The sequence below is a fragment of the Panicum hallii genome, unplaced genomic scaffold, assembly GCF_002211085.1.
Source record: "Panicum hallii strain FIL2 unplaced genomic scaffold, PHallii_v3.1 scaffold_81, whole genome shotgun sequence".
NCBI classification, from domain to species: Eukaryota; Viridiplantae; Streptophyta; class Magnoliopsida; order Poales; family Poaceae; genus Panicum; species Panicum hallii.
In genome coordinates this window covers 84,752-101,116 of record NW_020356222.1, presented here as the reverse complement: position 1 = coordinate 101,116, position 16,365 = coordinate 84,752, and the positions used below count along the sequence as shown (strand labels likewise).

The 16,365-nt window shown below is 44.0% G+C and overlaps 1 protein-coding gene across 1 annotated transcript; it reads right to left on the bottom strand.

Moving 5' to 3' along the window:
- Positions 1 to 12,408: 12,408 nt before the first annotated feature.
- On the bottom strand, positions 12,409 to 12,951 carry LOC112878614 (proline-rich receptor-like protein kinase PERK2). Its single transcript, XM_025942858.1, has one exon. It carries the CDS (start codon positions 12,949 to 12,951, stop codon positions 12,409 to 12,411), a length of 543 nt encoding a protein of 180 aa, XP_025798643.1.
- Between the last annotated feature and the right edge of the window lie 3,414 nt (positions 12,952 to 16,365).

Below are 16,365 nucleotides of genomic sequence, written 5' to 3'. Positions count from 1 at the left end.
CGATCGTGAGGTAAGGAGGTAAGGATCCTCAGCCAACTGAGGGAGCTTGGCCATCCTGTCGTGATGCGAACCGAACGCTGTTTCTCAAGCAGTGGCCTACTTGAGATGCTGCCAATGTACCAACCTCGGTTGACTACATTGGGAGTATATGGTTCGGCGCAGGATATGGCGATCGCTGTTCATATCCCCGCATTTTGCGGTACCCCCGTGAATACGTTATCTCGATAACGTATGTTAACGTTGTCTGTACGGCGGTAATTGTACAGATGCTGTTTCTATAGTGAACAGTAATGAATGGGAACGCTTTCATGACATGCTGGCATGAAAGGTTCATTGGTTATATATATTGTGGTTTTCTGCAGGTACACTAACCACGAATACGAAACTAGGACGGATAGGGTTTATCGACTAGTTAATAGTGAGAGACGTATGTATTATGCCACCGAAACTAACCACGTAAGTCCGAAGATATTCGGCAGTTGTTTTTGGTTTGTGAGGACGAGTAGAATGTGCATGCATAACTCATCATCAAATACATGAATGCAATGTGTGTTTTGGTTCTTTTAAGGAGATGTGGTAGGTTGTTGATCTTTGGTAGGGTTAGCGGGATTCTTGTGGTAGTGTTAGTTAAGTCTCTTAAGTATCTTCTTGCTTTCCAGCCCTTGCTATATCAGAATCCATTGTCTCGTCCTATTTGCCCTGTAAGTCTTTAGCAGGGTAAATGAATTTCATCATCCGAATCCTTGTTTCAGATGGTTGGAGTCACTCGTGGAACCCCGGAAGGTTTCCGGGCCGATCAGTCCAGCAATTCCCAACAACCATCCCTATCACTTTCACATCTAGCCGAGGTTATGGCTCGGCAAACCGAACTTCTCAATCTATTGGTACAAGCACAGAAGAATCAGCAACACCAGCAGTCACGAGGTTGTGACGAACCTCAGGTGGCAACTTATCAAGATTTCCTCAGTACTCAGCCCCCGCTGTTCAGCAAAGCGGAGGAACCCTTGGATGCCGATGCTTGGCTCCGCACCATTGAATCTAAGTTTGCCCTTCTTACGATTCCATGTGCGGACTCCAACAAGGCTCATTTTGCTGCCCAACAATTGCACGGAGCTGCCCGTATTTGGTGGGATAATTATTGTGCTATGCAAACTGATGGCCATGCTATCTCCTGGGAAGAGTTCTGGAATGCCTTTAGGGCACATCATATACCTAAAGGGCTGGTGGAACGGAGACTGAATGAGTTCTTGGCACTTACTCAAGGCACCCGCACCGTACTGCAGTATGCACAGGCTTTTAATCACCTGTGTCAGTATGCGGGCTATCATGCTGATAATGATGCCAAGAAGCAAGATCGTTTTCGTCGAGGTTTGGATACTAAGCTCAAAGAACATCTGAATCTTGTCAAGGCGAATACTTTCAGTGAGTTAGTCAACATGGCACTAACTCAGGAGGATTGCATTATGGCACACCGTGCCGAAAAGAAGCGTAAGGTCTCCACTGGATCCACGAGCGTTCAACCCTCGTGGTATCAGTTTGATCAGAACGTATTGCCTGAAGCACCACCACAAAATGCTCTGATCGGTAGACTGGTTCTTAGGCCGCCTCAACAGCAAGAAGAGTATCAACCTCCTGTACTTCTACAACAACCACAACAATTTGGCCCACGGCCGAATATTCAACAAGCTCGACAGAAAAGCAACCCTCATTGCTGTTTAAAGTGTGGAAGTGCGGATCATCTCCTTAGAAATTGTCCGCAACTCAAGAGATCTAATCAAGGTTAGAATTCCAGTCAGAATGATCAGAACAAGGGTAAGAGGCCGATGATGCAAGTCCGGCAAGGACAAATCAATTTTACTACCCTTGCAGAACTTCCGGATGGAGCTCCTATCATGTCGGGTACATTTTCGATACACCACAAACCAGTTGTTACATTATTTGATTCAGGAGCAACTCATAGTTTCATTAGTAACAACTGCAGTACCCGAATAAGACTTGATCCTTGTCCTACCCAAGGATCATACATGATTTCTACTCCTGGAGGGAAGATTACTTCTAATCAAATGATTAGAAGCGTACCAATTCAGTTCGGCAGTAAACTAATCAAGACTGATTTAGTACTGCTAAATCTAGAGGGTATTGATGTGATACTCGGGACAAATTGGATGACAGAACATGGAGTACTGTTAGACATCTCATCCCGAGTTATTGAGATTAACTCACCACATCAAGAAGTTGTTATCCTCTATCTGCCTCAGCAAGAGTATTTGCACTCTTGCACTTATGCCATCACAGACGTCAAAGTAAAAGATATCCCAGTAGTCTGTGAATATCCCGATGTCTTTCCGGACGACTTGCCTGGAATGCCACCTGACAGAGATATTGAGTTTATTATTGAACTCCAACCAGGCACAGCTCCTATCTCGAAGAGGCCGTATCGCATGCCTCCAAATGAATTGGCTGAATTGAAAATCCAACTCCAAGATCTCCTTGATAAAGGTTTCATACGCCCAAGTGCGTCACCTTGGGGTTGTCCTGCTCTCTTCGTAAAGAAGAAAGACAATAGCCTAAGGCTATGTGTCGACTATCGACCACTCAATGCGGTTACCATTAAAAACAAATATCCTCTTCCCCGCATTGACATATTGTTTGATTAGTTAGCTGGAGCTAAGGTCTTCTCAAAAATTGACTTACGCTCTGGTTATCATCAGATCAAGATTAGGCCTTGCGACATTCCAAAAACGGCCTTCTCAACCAGATATGGACTTTATGAATATCTGGTTATGTCATTTGGACTTACCAATGCACCGGCATATTTCATGTATCTTATGAATTCAGTCTTTATGCCGGAGCTTGACAAATTCGTCGTGGTCTTCATCGACGATATTCTGATATATTCCAAGACCAAGGAAGACCATGCTAATCATTTACGTGTCGTGCTTCAACGACTACGAGATCATCGCCTTTATGCCAAATTCTCAAAATGTGAATTCTGGCTAGATAGTGTGAAATTTTTGGGACACACTATCTCTAGTGAAGGCATATCGGTTGATCCCACTAAAGTCCAAGAAGTTATGGACTGGAAACCTCCAACTTCAGTTCATCAAATTCGGAGTTTCCTTGGATTGGCAGGATATTATCGCTGATTCATTCCAGACTTCTCCAAGATAGCTAAACCAATGACTGAGCTACTGAAGAAAGAAGTTAAGTTCTGCTGGGATACTAAGTGTGATGAAGCATTCCACACTTTGAGAAGACTTTTGACAACCGCCCCAGTACTAGCTCAGCCGGATAATACTCAGCCTTTTGATGTCTATTGCGATGCCTCTGGAACTGGCCTTGGTTGTGTTCTTATGCAAAACAACCGAGTCATCGCTTACGCATCCAGAGCACTTCGAAATCATGAGCAAAATTATCCAACTCATGATCTTGAATTGGCAGCGGTTATTCATGCTCTCAAGATCTGGAGACATCATCTTATGGGTGCTAAGTGTAACATCTACACTGACCATAAGAGCCTCAAGTATATCTTCACTCAAGCTGACTTAAATATGAGGCAAAGGCGTTGGTTAGAATTGATTAAAGACTACGATCTTGAGGTACACTACCATCCTGGCAAGGCCAATGTGGTTGCAGATGCCCTTAGCCGCAAGGCACGTTGTCACTGTTTGTCTATAGCAACCATCAATGACACTCTCTACAATCAGATGAGGAAACTCAACTTAGAAATCATTCCTCAAGGTAGTCTGAATCATTTATCCATCGAGAATACCCTTCGAGATAAAGTTATCAAATCTCAACTACATAATGAGGGTATCAAAATTATCAAATCAAAGTTATCTCAGGGAGAAGTTAAATATAAGTGTTTTCACACTGATCATCAAGGAACTTTATGGTTCAACAATCGAATTGTTGTACCTAAAGATCATCAGCTTCGCAAGCAAATCCTTGATGAAGCACATCTGTCCAAGTTCTCTATTCATCCTGGTAGTACCAAAATGTATCAAGATCTACGACAGAATTTTTGGTGGACCAGAATGAAAAGAGAAATTGCTAAATATGTATTCGAGTGTGATACATGCCAGAGAGTCAAAGCTAATCATCTCAAAGCATCTGGTACACTTCAGTCATTACCCATTCCGTCATGGAAATGGGAAGACATCAGTATGGATTTCATTGTTGGTCTTCCCAATACCCCTCAGAAGCATGACTCCATATGGGTAATCATTGATAGACTTACTAAAACCGCTCATTTTCTTCCTGTGCGTACTATCTACACCACTAAGAAGTATGCCGAAGTCTATCTAGATCAAATTGTCCGGTTGCATGGCATCCCTAAGACCATTATTTCTGATCGAGGGCCCCAATTCATTGCACGCTTCTGGGAACAGTTGCAGTCAGCTCTTGGAACTAAACTAATTCGAAGCTCTGCATATCATCCCCAGACTGATGGACAGACTGAGCGAGTCAACCAAATTCTTGAAGATATGCTCCGAGCTTGTGTTATCCACTATGGTACAAGCTGGGACAAATGTCTTGCTTTGGCTGAATTCTCTTATAACAACAGTTATCAATCTAGCCTTCAGATGGCTCCTTTTGAAGCGTTATACGGTCGCAGATGTCGAACTCCTTTGAATTGGTCTCAGACCGGTGAACGCCACATCTTCGGACCCGATCTGGTTGTAGAAGCCGAAGATAAGGTCAAGGTTATTCAAGCCAATCTCAAAATAGCTCAGTCTAGACAGAAAAGCTATGCAGATAAAAGAAGGAAACCTTTGCAGTTCCAAGTAGGAGATTTTGTCTATCTCCGAGTATCTCCTACCAAAGGTGTCCAGCGTTTCAGCATAAAAGGGAAATTAGCACCACGGTATGTTGGACCCTTTGAGATTCTTAAAGTCTGTGGCCCAGTGGCTTATAAAATCCGCCTTCCATCTCAATTGGCCGCCATTCACGATGTTTTCCATGTCTCTCAACTCAAGAAGTGTATTAAAGTACCTACAGAGATCATTGAAACCACCGCCATTGAGATTGAGCCTGATCTGTCTTACACCGAGCAACCTATTCAAATTTTGGATACCAAGGAAAGAGTCACCAGAAGAAAGACAGTTAAGATGTACAAGATTTTATGGGATCACCACACCGAAGAAGAAGCAACCTGGGAAACAGAATCTTATCTTCAACAAAATTTCCCAAACTTCCTTCAAAGCCAATTCCCAAGCTTAATCGTCTGATTCTTTTTGTCTTCGAATCTCGGGACGAGATTCTTTTTAGGGGGGAGGGCTGTGACACCCTAGGTGTCAAATTGTACCATAATAGGTATGAAATGTAAGGCATGTGTTGATTTGTATAAGATTGGATGTATTTGTAGAAATAAGACCCTATGTGTAATTTTATAAGGATATGAGTCCTTTTGTGCAAAATGCATGAGTTACAAAAGTAATCTTCAAAAGTTACTAGGGGCCAAATTATAAGAATGCAAGTAATCATGACAGTTCTGAAAACTTGCATTAAGGCCCAAAATTATGTGTGTAAATATGTAGCAAGGACAAAATCTTATAAAACTTAAAGTTAGTCCAAAGTTTCAAAATCAAGTTGCATACCATGAGTTTTGGAGTTCAAACCCTAAAACAAAGTTGTAGAGCTTGAAAAGTTTTACAACTTTCATTTTGAACACTTTTCCTTTTGAGCTCTAGCTTAAAAGTTATCACTGGTTTACAGACAGGTCCCTGGAATTTTGGAAAATTACATTTTGGTCCAGTCGTCTCCAACCTTTCTTCTTCCTCTGGTTAATCTTCTCTGCTCCCCTGTTTTACTGTGCTGGCGCCGCAATTCCCCGGAATTCAAGCCGGCAGTGAGTTCCCCCTTGCCCTCTCACCCTCGTGCGCCGCCCCTAGCCCTGCCCGCCGCCTTAGCCCGCCTCCGTGGCCCCTTCCTGCTCTGCCACGCGCGCGCCACCGGCCGCCTGGGCGCCACCAGTACCTCTCCCTCCACGCCGCCGTGGTCCATCGGCCTAGCGCCCCTCCCATACCCTCTCCTTCCTATAAGTAGTTGCCCCGGGATCTCCTGATGCTAAGCCCCCATTCTTTTGCGTCTCTCCCTCGCCGGAACACTGCTCCCAGTGCCACCCCGCCGCCGCCCTACTGCCTCCCGCCGGCGGCCCCCGTTCCGACCGCCTCAAGCCCGGCTAAGGCCTCAATCGGGTGTGTCTCGGTGCCCTCTCGCTCCCCACCCCTTTTCCTCTTGCCATCCGAGCTTCTTCCTCCTTGGATTTGAGCTCGGTCGAGCTTGTACCGGCCGGCCATGGCAGGGGGGCTTGTCTGCGACAATTTATTTCCTTCCGAGGGTCTAAATGAAAGATCTTCGTTTCTTTCCCTTTTCCAATGTGCTGAACTTGGAAAACTCCTAGAAAATCGTAGAAAATTCAAAAAAAATGTGAAACCAGTTGTATTTGAATCTTCATTTCAAATTCTATCACTTTTGTTTTATGACCATGCTGTGAAAATAGATAGTTTGTACTGTATTTAGAATAAAAGTAAATGGGTGCTTGTGATTTTATGTGAGTGGTACTTTTGGCTTGTAAATTCAGTAGAAAATTGTAGGAAATTCCAAAAATTGCAAAACCAGTTTTGTTTGAAACTAGGTTTTGAACTCTACAACTTCTATTAAGTAACTTTGATATGAAACAAAATATTTTTGAATCTATATTAAATCTAAGACATGGAAATGTAATATCCAATCCGTAATTCCAATTTTTACCTTACAGGTTAACTTTGTGATCATGATTTTTGATATACAAATTTCTATAGATGACATATAAAGTGATATAAAATCTTCAAATCTAAATTCATGATATAAATTAATTTCTTTTAAGATAACCATTTCAAATTATTTTGAGCAAAAATTTGCTAAGCATACCTTTTAAACTTTAATCAATTAGATCTCTTAATCATGAATTATGAAGTAATCTATTTTTAAATATTCAAAATCTTATAACATTCTTTACTCAAAAAGTTTAAATTCAAATCTAAATCTGAATTTAACTCTAATTTATGTTTTAATATTTATCTTGGATTAATTCAATTTGTTTATAATACAATTAACTAAATCTTTTCAGTGAAGCTTATCTAATTAGATCTTTTAATCAAATCTTTTAAATACACAATAAGCTGTGTTTAAGTTTTCAAAACTTTATAACTCTAATTACTTAGGGTTCACATTCAAATTTGAATTTAATTTAAACTTGAATACTTAATTTCTATTTTCAATTAAATTAATGCTTTAGTCATGAGTTAATGCTTATGATTCAAAACTTAGGTTTCTTATACCATGAGTTCTCGAGCATTAGCTATTGGATTGCAACTTTACCGTAAATTGAAATGAAAGTATGTGCATCCATTGAACTCCATCTTGCATATCATGTAGACTCGATCTCTCTCGCCGACGGAAATTATCAGCTAATCCCGGAACCAGAAGAAGGTTATTCTGAAGATCCCGAGAACTTCGTCAGGGAATTCTCTGAAGGCCCGAACCAAAGTTCGGACGTTATTAACTTGACTAACCCCAGCCCCGCCAGTAAAGGCAAGCCCCGGACATAACCCACTATTTTATTACACTGCAATCTATATCTATTTACGTATTCTATGCATTAAGTTCTTAGGAATTGCTTGAAACCCTAGTTGCATTCCCCTAGGAACCAATGTGATGGATACTAGCTCTTGAGTCCGACTAGCTGCTATGCTAATAGGGCCGGTAGAAGTCAGGTGATTTCCTGTCACTCGCGCGATATAGGAATTGTAATGTTTATATTCCTGCAATCACTATAAGGATGACGGACGGGAGTTTTATGTGGTATCATGGTTGAGGTGATACCCCGTCTGTGTTGTTGAATCTGTTAAGGTCGCAGCGTGTGTTAGCGGTGGTTAAGCATTTGAAAGTACTAACCACATGCCGCGAAATATGGTAAGCGGTAAGCCTAGTAGCCAATCGGCCCGAGGAGTGGACATACCTCCCACCACTCGATTTGCTTCTTTTGGTTACTCATGTTCGACTGAGGAAATACGTGTTGCAAGGGCAACCAGGAATACGGGTTTTGTAGTCGCGCTACAGACGTATGTCCTGCACGAGTGATGTGCGTATGTTCCTGCAGTCGCTTGTGGTGGCTCTGATCCACGAGTCGGAATGAAAGGCAAACGGTTACTTTGGGACTGTCGTTGGATGTTCCAAGCGTGTGAGTTAGATTTACCTTGCAAGGTTAAATTCGATTCAGAATCGTCCGCCTCTCACGAAGATTGAGACTGCTTAATCCCTTTATCACACAGAGTAACAAGAGTAACTATATGATGGGTAATACTGATGGTTGAGATAAAGAACTCTACCTTGCTTGCTTAGTTATAAGTGCTTATCTAGAATGGATAATCACATAGAGCTTGAAAGCTAAAAGTTGAAAATAAGGATCTATTCTTAGTTGCTTTTCAGCTGAAATTAAACCCAGAACCATTATAAGCCTACATAAGTCTAGTTATGGGCTAAGTATACCCAATTCTGGGTAAGCCTTGCTGAGTATTAGTATACTCAGCCTTGCTAGTTATATGTCTTGCAGGTAATGTCTGGAAGACCCTACTCTTCCCTTGCCCTGGCCCTGTGTTCTTCCAGAAGGTTGGTCCGTGGAATGGGATCCGTCCCCGGCCAGCACTGGTGATATCGAGCGATGTCGTGCTCGGGCTTAGCATGACATCCGTCTTAACGACGAGTTGAAATCATCGCATATGTTTTCCGCTGCTAAAAACCATAGTTTTAACAGCTTGTAATCTTTTCTCTGAATTTAAATCTTCGTACCTCTTTTGGAAACCCTTGTAACGTAATTTTCTCTGTGATGTAAAATGTGATGGTGATTGTATCTCTGGACTCACCTTCGTGTGAGGTAACCTTATTTGATCCTGTGTATCGGTGGTTTATCGGGACGTTACCCGACAGGCCAAGAGATTATACCGTTTGAAGCACGTTGGAGCCCTCTGGAGTGGACTCGCGTACTTGAGCCGGTATAATTCAGGTTGGTTCTACCACACATTATATCTCTGAGCCGTTTGCATCTTCCTTTCCCTGTGCTGTACTAATTTCCTATCTTCTTTCAGGGTCTAAACCTCTTGGAGTTGCTCTCATTTGACCCTGCATCCGTCGGCTTAGCCATACTCGAAATGGATGATCATTAGCCAAAACCAACCGGTGTCAGTAGCCAACTCCTCCGCATAAAGGGCCTGCTATCAGCTCCAATTGATGCTTTGGTCTAGGATTCCGACGGAGTGAGGCGAATTCTTGAGGAGATCAAGCCCCAACTCCCGGAAGACCTTTAGATCAAGCTTTGGCCAACTAGACATCTCTCTTTCTTTTGGGCAAAGGTAGAAAAGGCTCGACAGAGGATTGAAGCCCGTCGCTCACATGCCCCCTTGAAAGCCGATATTGCCGAGAGGTGTCGACTGCTTAACAAGAAGAAGGCAGCTTTGGACGCCAAGACTGACACTTCTGCACATTCTCAAAGGCTTCAACTTCTGAAGAAGGAGTTAGAAGACCTCAAGGCAAAGGTCCGGGCAACCGAGCAGCGCATCCAGGAAGAGAAGAACCTCATAGCCAGCTCCAAACAAGAAGCAGAGGACTTGACTGCCTAGCTGAAGATAGAACTCGCAGAGCTGAGCGTTTTGAGTCGGCAGATAGTGTCAGGTGAGGACAAGGATGATTAAGCAGTGATTGCTGAAGCTGATCGCGTCCGCCTTGAGGCTATCGCAGCCATCGACGAGTTCCTTCAGTAGACTACTTTGTAATCACCTCTTGTAGCCCGTTGTCATTCAAAACCTGCATGCACTAAAATTAAAATTCTAAAGTCGATGGTTATACATCGGCTATTTGGCCAACTCAATGCGTTGGGTACAAAATATGTGTGTGTGTTTTTTATATATGGGCCGACTGAACGTGTCGGCCTCCTTTTCTTGTGTCCAACCTGATGCGTAACAACGACTTTCACTTGTACGGGCCATCTGAACGTATCGGCTCATAGCTTGATGCGTAGCATCGGCTTTCTCTTGTACAGGCCAACTGAATGTATCGGCTCACAGCCTGATGCATAGCATCAGCTTTATTGCCCATCATCCCACATACTTGGGAAGTATTTCTTGAGATGTTGACCATTGACCACCACCAAAAACTTGACGCCATCTAACTCCCCAAGCATATACGTGTTCCCAGGTAGGACTTGATCAACTCTATAAGGCCCATGCCAATTTGGAGACCATTTGCCATACGCTGCATCCTTAGTCCCCAATGGTAACACCGCTTCCCAAACCAGATCTCCAACTTTGAATTCTTTTGGCTTGACTTTCTTGTTGTACGCGAGGGCTACCTTGGTCTTATTTTCTTTGATCTTCTCAAGTGACCAAAGTCTAAGCTCCGTAAGGTCCTCAATATTGTCGTTCATCAGAGCAACATATTTTTCAACTGTTAGGTCATTTTGGAACTCTATGCGTCTTGAGCCGGCCATAATCTCCCATGGTAATACAGCCTCCTATCCATACACCAGGTGATAAGGAGAAGTTTTTGTTGCTCCGTGGCATGAAATACGGTATGCCCACAATGCCTCTGATAAGACTTCATGCCAACGCCTAGGATGCTCATCGATCTTTCTCTTGATCAACTTGACAAGGCTCTGATTGGATGCTTCAGCTTGTCCATTCGCCTGAGCATAATATGGAGATGAGCTGATCAGCTTGACGCCCATGTCAGTAGCAAACTTTTTGAACTCCTCTGATATGAAGACTGACCCTCCATCTATTATGATGGTCTGAGGAATCCCGAGCCTGTGAATGACATGTTCTTTAACAAAATTAATGGCATCCTTAGATGCTACTGACTTCATAGGGACAACCTCCACCCATTTGGTAAAATAGTCTGTGATGGCCAAAATAAACTGGTGGCCTTTGCTGGATGGAGGATTAATTTTGCCGATCATGTCCATACCCCAGCCTCTGAACGGCCATGGTTTGACGATAGGGTTCATTACTGATGCTAGCACCATCTGTATCTTCCCAAATCTCTGACATGCCTGACATCCTTTATAATATTTAAAACAATCTTCAAGCATGGTGGGCCAGTAATACCCCGATCGCCTAATCAGCCACTTCATCTTATGAGCCGATTGGTGAGTCCCACAAGTGCCTTCTTGAACCTCATGTAAGAGCCGATTGGATTCAATCGGCCCCAAGCATTTGAGCAACAATCCTTCTAAAGTCCTGTAGAACATGTCGTCCCCTATTAGGACGTACTTCATGGCCTTGTAACGTATCCTCTTAGGTGCCCCCCGAGCCGGATCCTTTAAGTAATTAAAGATGTCGGCTCTCCAGTCATCTTGTTCCAGCAGGTATACCTGAAGATTAGCTCCGTCTGCCATAGCTTTGTATCCTGAAGCCATCTGTGCAAGATCATTGGCCTCTGAATTTTGCATCATTGGTATCCAATAGAAATTTATGTACCTAAATTGGGCCATCAGCTCCAGACTCTGTTCCCATAAAGGGAAAAGCGACTCGCTCTCACACCTGTATTCCTCTGTGAGCTGAGAAATCACCGGCTTTGAATCCCCAAAACTTTCTACTGCTTCCGCTCTGGCCTCAACAAGCAATTCCATACCCTTACGTACCACTTCATATTCTGCTAGATTGTTGCCCCCCGAGGTGACACAAGCAGGATACCTATGCCACATCCATCTCCACAAGCCGATCCATCAAAGTACATGGCCCACGCGCGCACGGAGAGTGCTGCTAAGTCAGTATTGATCCTTTCTGCAATAAGATCTGCCAGCGCTTGCCCTTTGACTGCCTTCGTGGGTTGGTATCGGATATCGAACTCTGACAATGCAAACATCCATGTTCCGAGTTGGCCTTTAAATACAGGAGCCGATACATGTGCTTGATAACGTCCGATTTGCAGATGACGACCGTTTCAGCAGATAGAAAGATATGACGAAGCCTTGTACAGGTAAAGGACAAACACAGGCATAACTTTTCAATCTCAGGGTACCTGGTCTCCACATCTAGCATCTTTCTGCTAAGGTAGAACACAACCCTCTCCTTGCCGTCATGCACTTGGATCACCACCCACTACAAGAATTATGATTTTTTATGACAAAAGTCCTCATGACGAGGACAAATATCGTCATATATTGTAACATTAGATGATGATAAAATCTATGTCGTCATAAATTCATGAGCCCTTGAACTATTTATGACCACTCTCTTCTTTTGGTCACATAGAGATGCCTGGTGTCGTCACAAAATGTCAACCAGAGTAGCCGATCGTCTGTTATGGTTTTAATGACGATATGAAGTGGTTTTTTGTGACCTTTTTCTGTACATCATTGTTTGTTAATTATAACATGATCCCTGAACAGAAGTTGAACTTGGCCATTTCGAATCGTTCCCCAAAATTCCCCACTCCCACACAGCGGCGGGCGGTGTTCAGGCGGCGGGCGGGCAGCGTCCGGGTGAGCGGACCGCGGCTACCGAGCGCGGATGCCGGCGGTGGGTCGGTCGGTGTAGCATTGCGGGCAGGCAGGCCGAGCTTGGCGGGCGGCCTGGTGGAGCGCGGCGGGTGGCGGATCTCGGCGGGACGCCAGGGCGGGCGGCGGATCTCGACGTGCGGGCGGGCGGAGCAGGTGGCCTGTGGTGTGAGGCCAGGGAGTGCGGGTGGGCGGACCCGGGCGTGAGGCCAGTGCGTGCGGGCAGGCAGAGCAGGGCGGTCTGAGCTCGGCGTGCAGGTGGGCCTCTGGGCGAGCGTCGGTCGGGGTGGTAGAGCACGGCCGCCGTCATGCTGCCTCTGGGCGGAGCCGGCTCCCCCTCTCCCCAGCTGACGGCGCTGGACGGTTCCAGGAGACTGCTGTGGCGGCGACGGTGACGACGACGGCGGCGCCATGTCCAAGTGGGGTAGCTCGGCTACTCAATCGAGGGGCAGTGGAGCGTCCAGGATGGTTGAACGCCATCTGGAGCCAAGCTCGATGTGGGAGCTGCAGCCATATCCTCTTGGTAAGGAGATTCTTCTTAAGGGGGGAAGGCTGTAACATTCCTGTAATTAGGATCTGGACACTAGATATTAGTGTGTTGTATGTATATTAAGCTTCGTACAAAGGACTAGGGGTGTAATTGTAAATTATGAATTTCATAAGTTTCTATGTGCAATTGTGTGAAAATACTCTTAAATGTCAAATTTATTTGACTAGAGCAAAGTAAAGCACAAATGTTAAGTTAAAAATCCAAAAGAAATAGACTTTATATGAAATCAAGGACTTATGTGTAATTAAAACAAATATAAGGGTTATATATGAAATGGTTGAATTATGGAAGTCAAATTCAAAGTTGTTTAGGGATTAATGTGTAAAAAGAGTTAGTAATGATTACAGCAGGAAATCTTGCAAAAAGACCCTAAACATTAAAGCATTTGGTTGAATTACAAGACAAAGTTTATAATTTGAATTGTGCTCTAAAGTTTAAAATAAAACTATATTCTTTGAGATTTTGAACTTGAACCTTAAAGCAGTCTTGTAGGGTTTGAAATTCTCTACAACTTTGCTTTAGACACTTTTCTCATTAGGCTTTTGGATCAACGGGAATTCTTCCTTTACAGAGGAGTCCCTGGAAGTTTCTAGATTTGCAAATCAGTCCTTCTGACCCTGTCTGCCTTCTTCCTCCTCTGTCACGCGTGCTTCCTCTCTGCTCCTGCTCTGCCACCACCGCCCATCGCCGGCGCCGCGCCCCAAACTCCACCTCCAGCCACTGTGCAAGCCCACGCGTCGCCTGAGGACTTTCCACCGCTCTACCTCCTCTCCGCTGTCTTCTTCCCCGCGTGCCACCTCGTTTTCTTCCTGTTTCGGGCCGCCAGCAGCACTGGTCGCCGGCCACCTTCTGCTCCTCCACCGCCGGGCCTAAGTAGCTGTCCCCAACCGCAATGTTGCCTCCCTCCTCACTCTTTTCCTTCCTGGTAGTCTATACACAGCAGCTCGGCTTGCTCCTGTGCGTGTACCACCGGCCGCCGCCCCACGTCCATTGCCGCCGCCCTCTGCTCCACGTCGAGCTTCCCCTTCTGACCTTCCTCCCCTTGAGCTGAGTCTCGGAATCGGATCCCCTCCTCGCCCTAGAGCTCTTAGACCACGCGTCATCCCCATTCCCCACCCGAGCTCGCCGGAATTTGAGCCGCCGCTCGCCGGAGCTACTGCCCCCGTGGGCAGCTCGTCACCGTCCCTCCCCACTCTCCCCAAGACTCTCTACAGGTAGCCCTCGACTCCTTGATGCTTCCTCTCCCCTTTCCCCTCGCCGCCGACCCCGAGGATCGCCGGATTTTGGCCGGAACAGAGCTCTCCCCGCCGGCCATGGCAGCAGGGACCCGATTGCAAGCATTTTAATTCTGCTAGGGTCCTTATTGCAAAGTTTCAGTCCCTTTCTCTATTTCAAACCAGTGAAGTTCAAAAATGTGTAAGAATTCGTAGAAAAATCAGAAAAATACCAAACTTGTTGGGTTAGAATCCTTATGATAAGTTCTACAACTTTTATTTCACAAGCAAGTTATGAAAGTGCTTAGTTTGTTCTGTATTCTAAATACAAGTAAAAGGATGTTTTAATTAAATCTTATAATCCATAGCTTTACTGCTGTTAATTTTTGGAGCATATATTGTATCTGAGTTGAGAAGGCTTGTATAAATTTTTGAGGCCTAGATCAGCCCTCTAGCTAGAGTATTTGGTTACTTTTGTTATAAGTTAATAAAAACTTGGCAAATTAATTTCAGAAGTATCTATGCATATTTAGGGATGAAATTTTTACTATAGTTTGGTCTTTATGAGTGTGATATAACATAAAAATTTGAGAAACAGAAACCTAATATAACTTGAGTTATAAATTTCAAGCTTAGATTCCAAGATAAATCATAAATAATAATTAGGATGAATGAAAATTTATGAAACTTTTCTGGAATGCTAGACTTGAGTAGTTTATGATATCCTTAAGTTTTGAACCCTAATTTTAGTATAGAACTCTAGTTATAATTTTACCTTGCAATGTCAAACCTTGATCTTGTTTAATTAAGTAAGTTGTTATTTATTGTATAAAATATCTAGAGTAATGTTATTTGAATTAAACCCACTTAGGGTAACTTTCATAAGTATTAATTTATTTTTACTAATTTACAATTGGTCTAAATTAATTCAAGGCTATCCATAATTAATAATAACCTAAAGTTAAAATGCCATGTTTAGCTAATAAAAGGAGATTGCTAAATGTATGTAGTATTGCTTAAGGTAATCAAATACACTACTTAAAGGAGTTAGATGGAGTTTGAGGGTAACCCACCCCGGTTGCCTAACGAGATTAGTTAGCTTAGTTAGTACTCGATAAATGACTACCCAGTGCAGGGTAGTTAAGTTGATTGTTAATATGCAATGCTCTTTATTTAGATTGCAACTTTATCGTGAACTGAACTACAAATGTATGCATCCATTAAACTTCATTTTGCATATCATGTAGAATCGACCACTCTCGCCGACGGGGATTATCAGCTGATCCCGGAACAAGAAGGAGGTTATTCTGAAGACCCCGGAACTCTTGTCGCGGATTTCTCTGAAGCCCCGAACCAAGGTTCGGAAGGGAATATTTTGACTAACCCCAACCCCACCAGCGAAGGCAAGCCCCGGACATAACCCCTACCTTATTACACTACAACCTATATTATTATTTATGTATATCTTTATGCATTAGGTTCTTAGGAGTTGTTTGGAAACCTTAGTTGCATAATCCCAGGAACCTATGTATTGAATACTAGAACTTGGGTCCGAATAACTGCTCTGCCTATAGGACCGGTAGAAGTCGAGTGATTTCCTGTCACTCGCGCGATATAGGAGTTGTAATGTTTACATTCCTGTTATCACTATAAGGATGCCGGACGGGAATTGTGAGGTATCATGGTCAAGATGATACCCCGTCTGTGTTGTGGAATTTGATAAGGTCGCAGTGTGTGGTAGCGGTGGTTAAGCGTTTGAAAGTACTAGCCACATGCCGTGAAATATGGTAAGCGGTAAGCCTAGTAACCGATCGGCCCGAGGAGTGGACATACCCCCCACCACATGTATTTGCTTCTTTTGGTTACTTTGTTCGACGTGTAGGCATATGTGTTGCTGGGCAACCAGGAGTACGGGTTTTGTAGTCGCGCTACAGACGTACTTCCTGCACTTTGGATGTGCATATGACCTGCAGTCGCTTGTGGTGGATCTGATCCACGAGTCGGAATGAAAGGCAAACGGTTGCTTCGGAACGACCCTGTGGTGTTCCAAGCGTGTGTGTTAG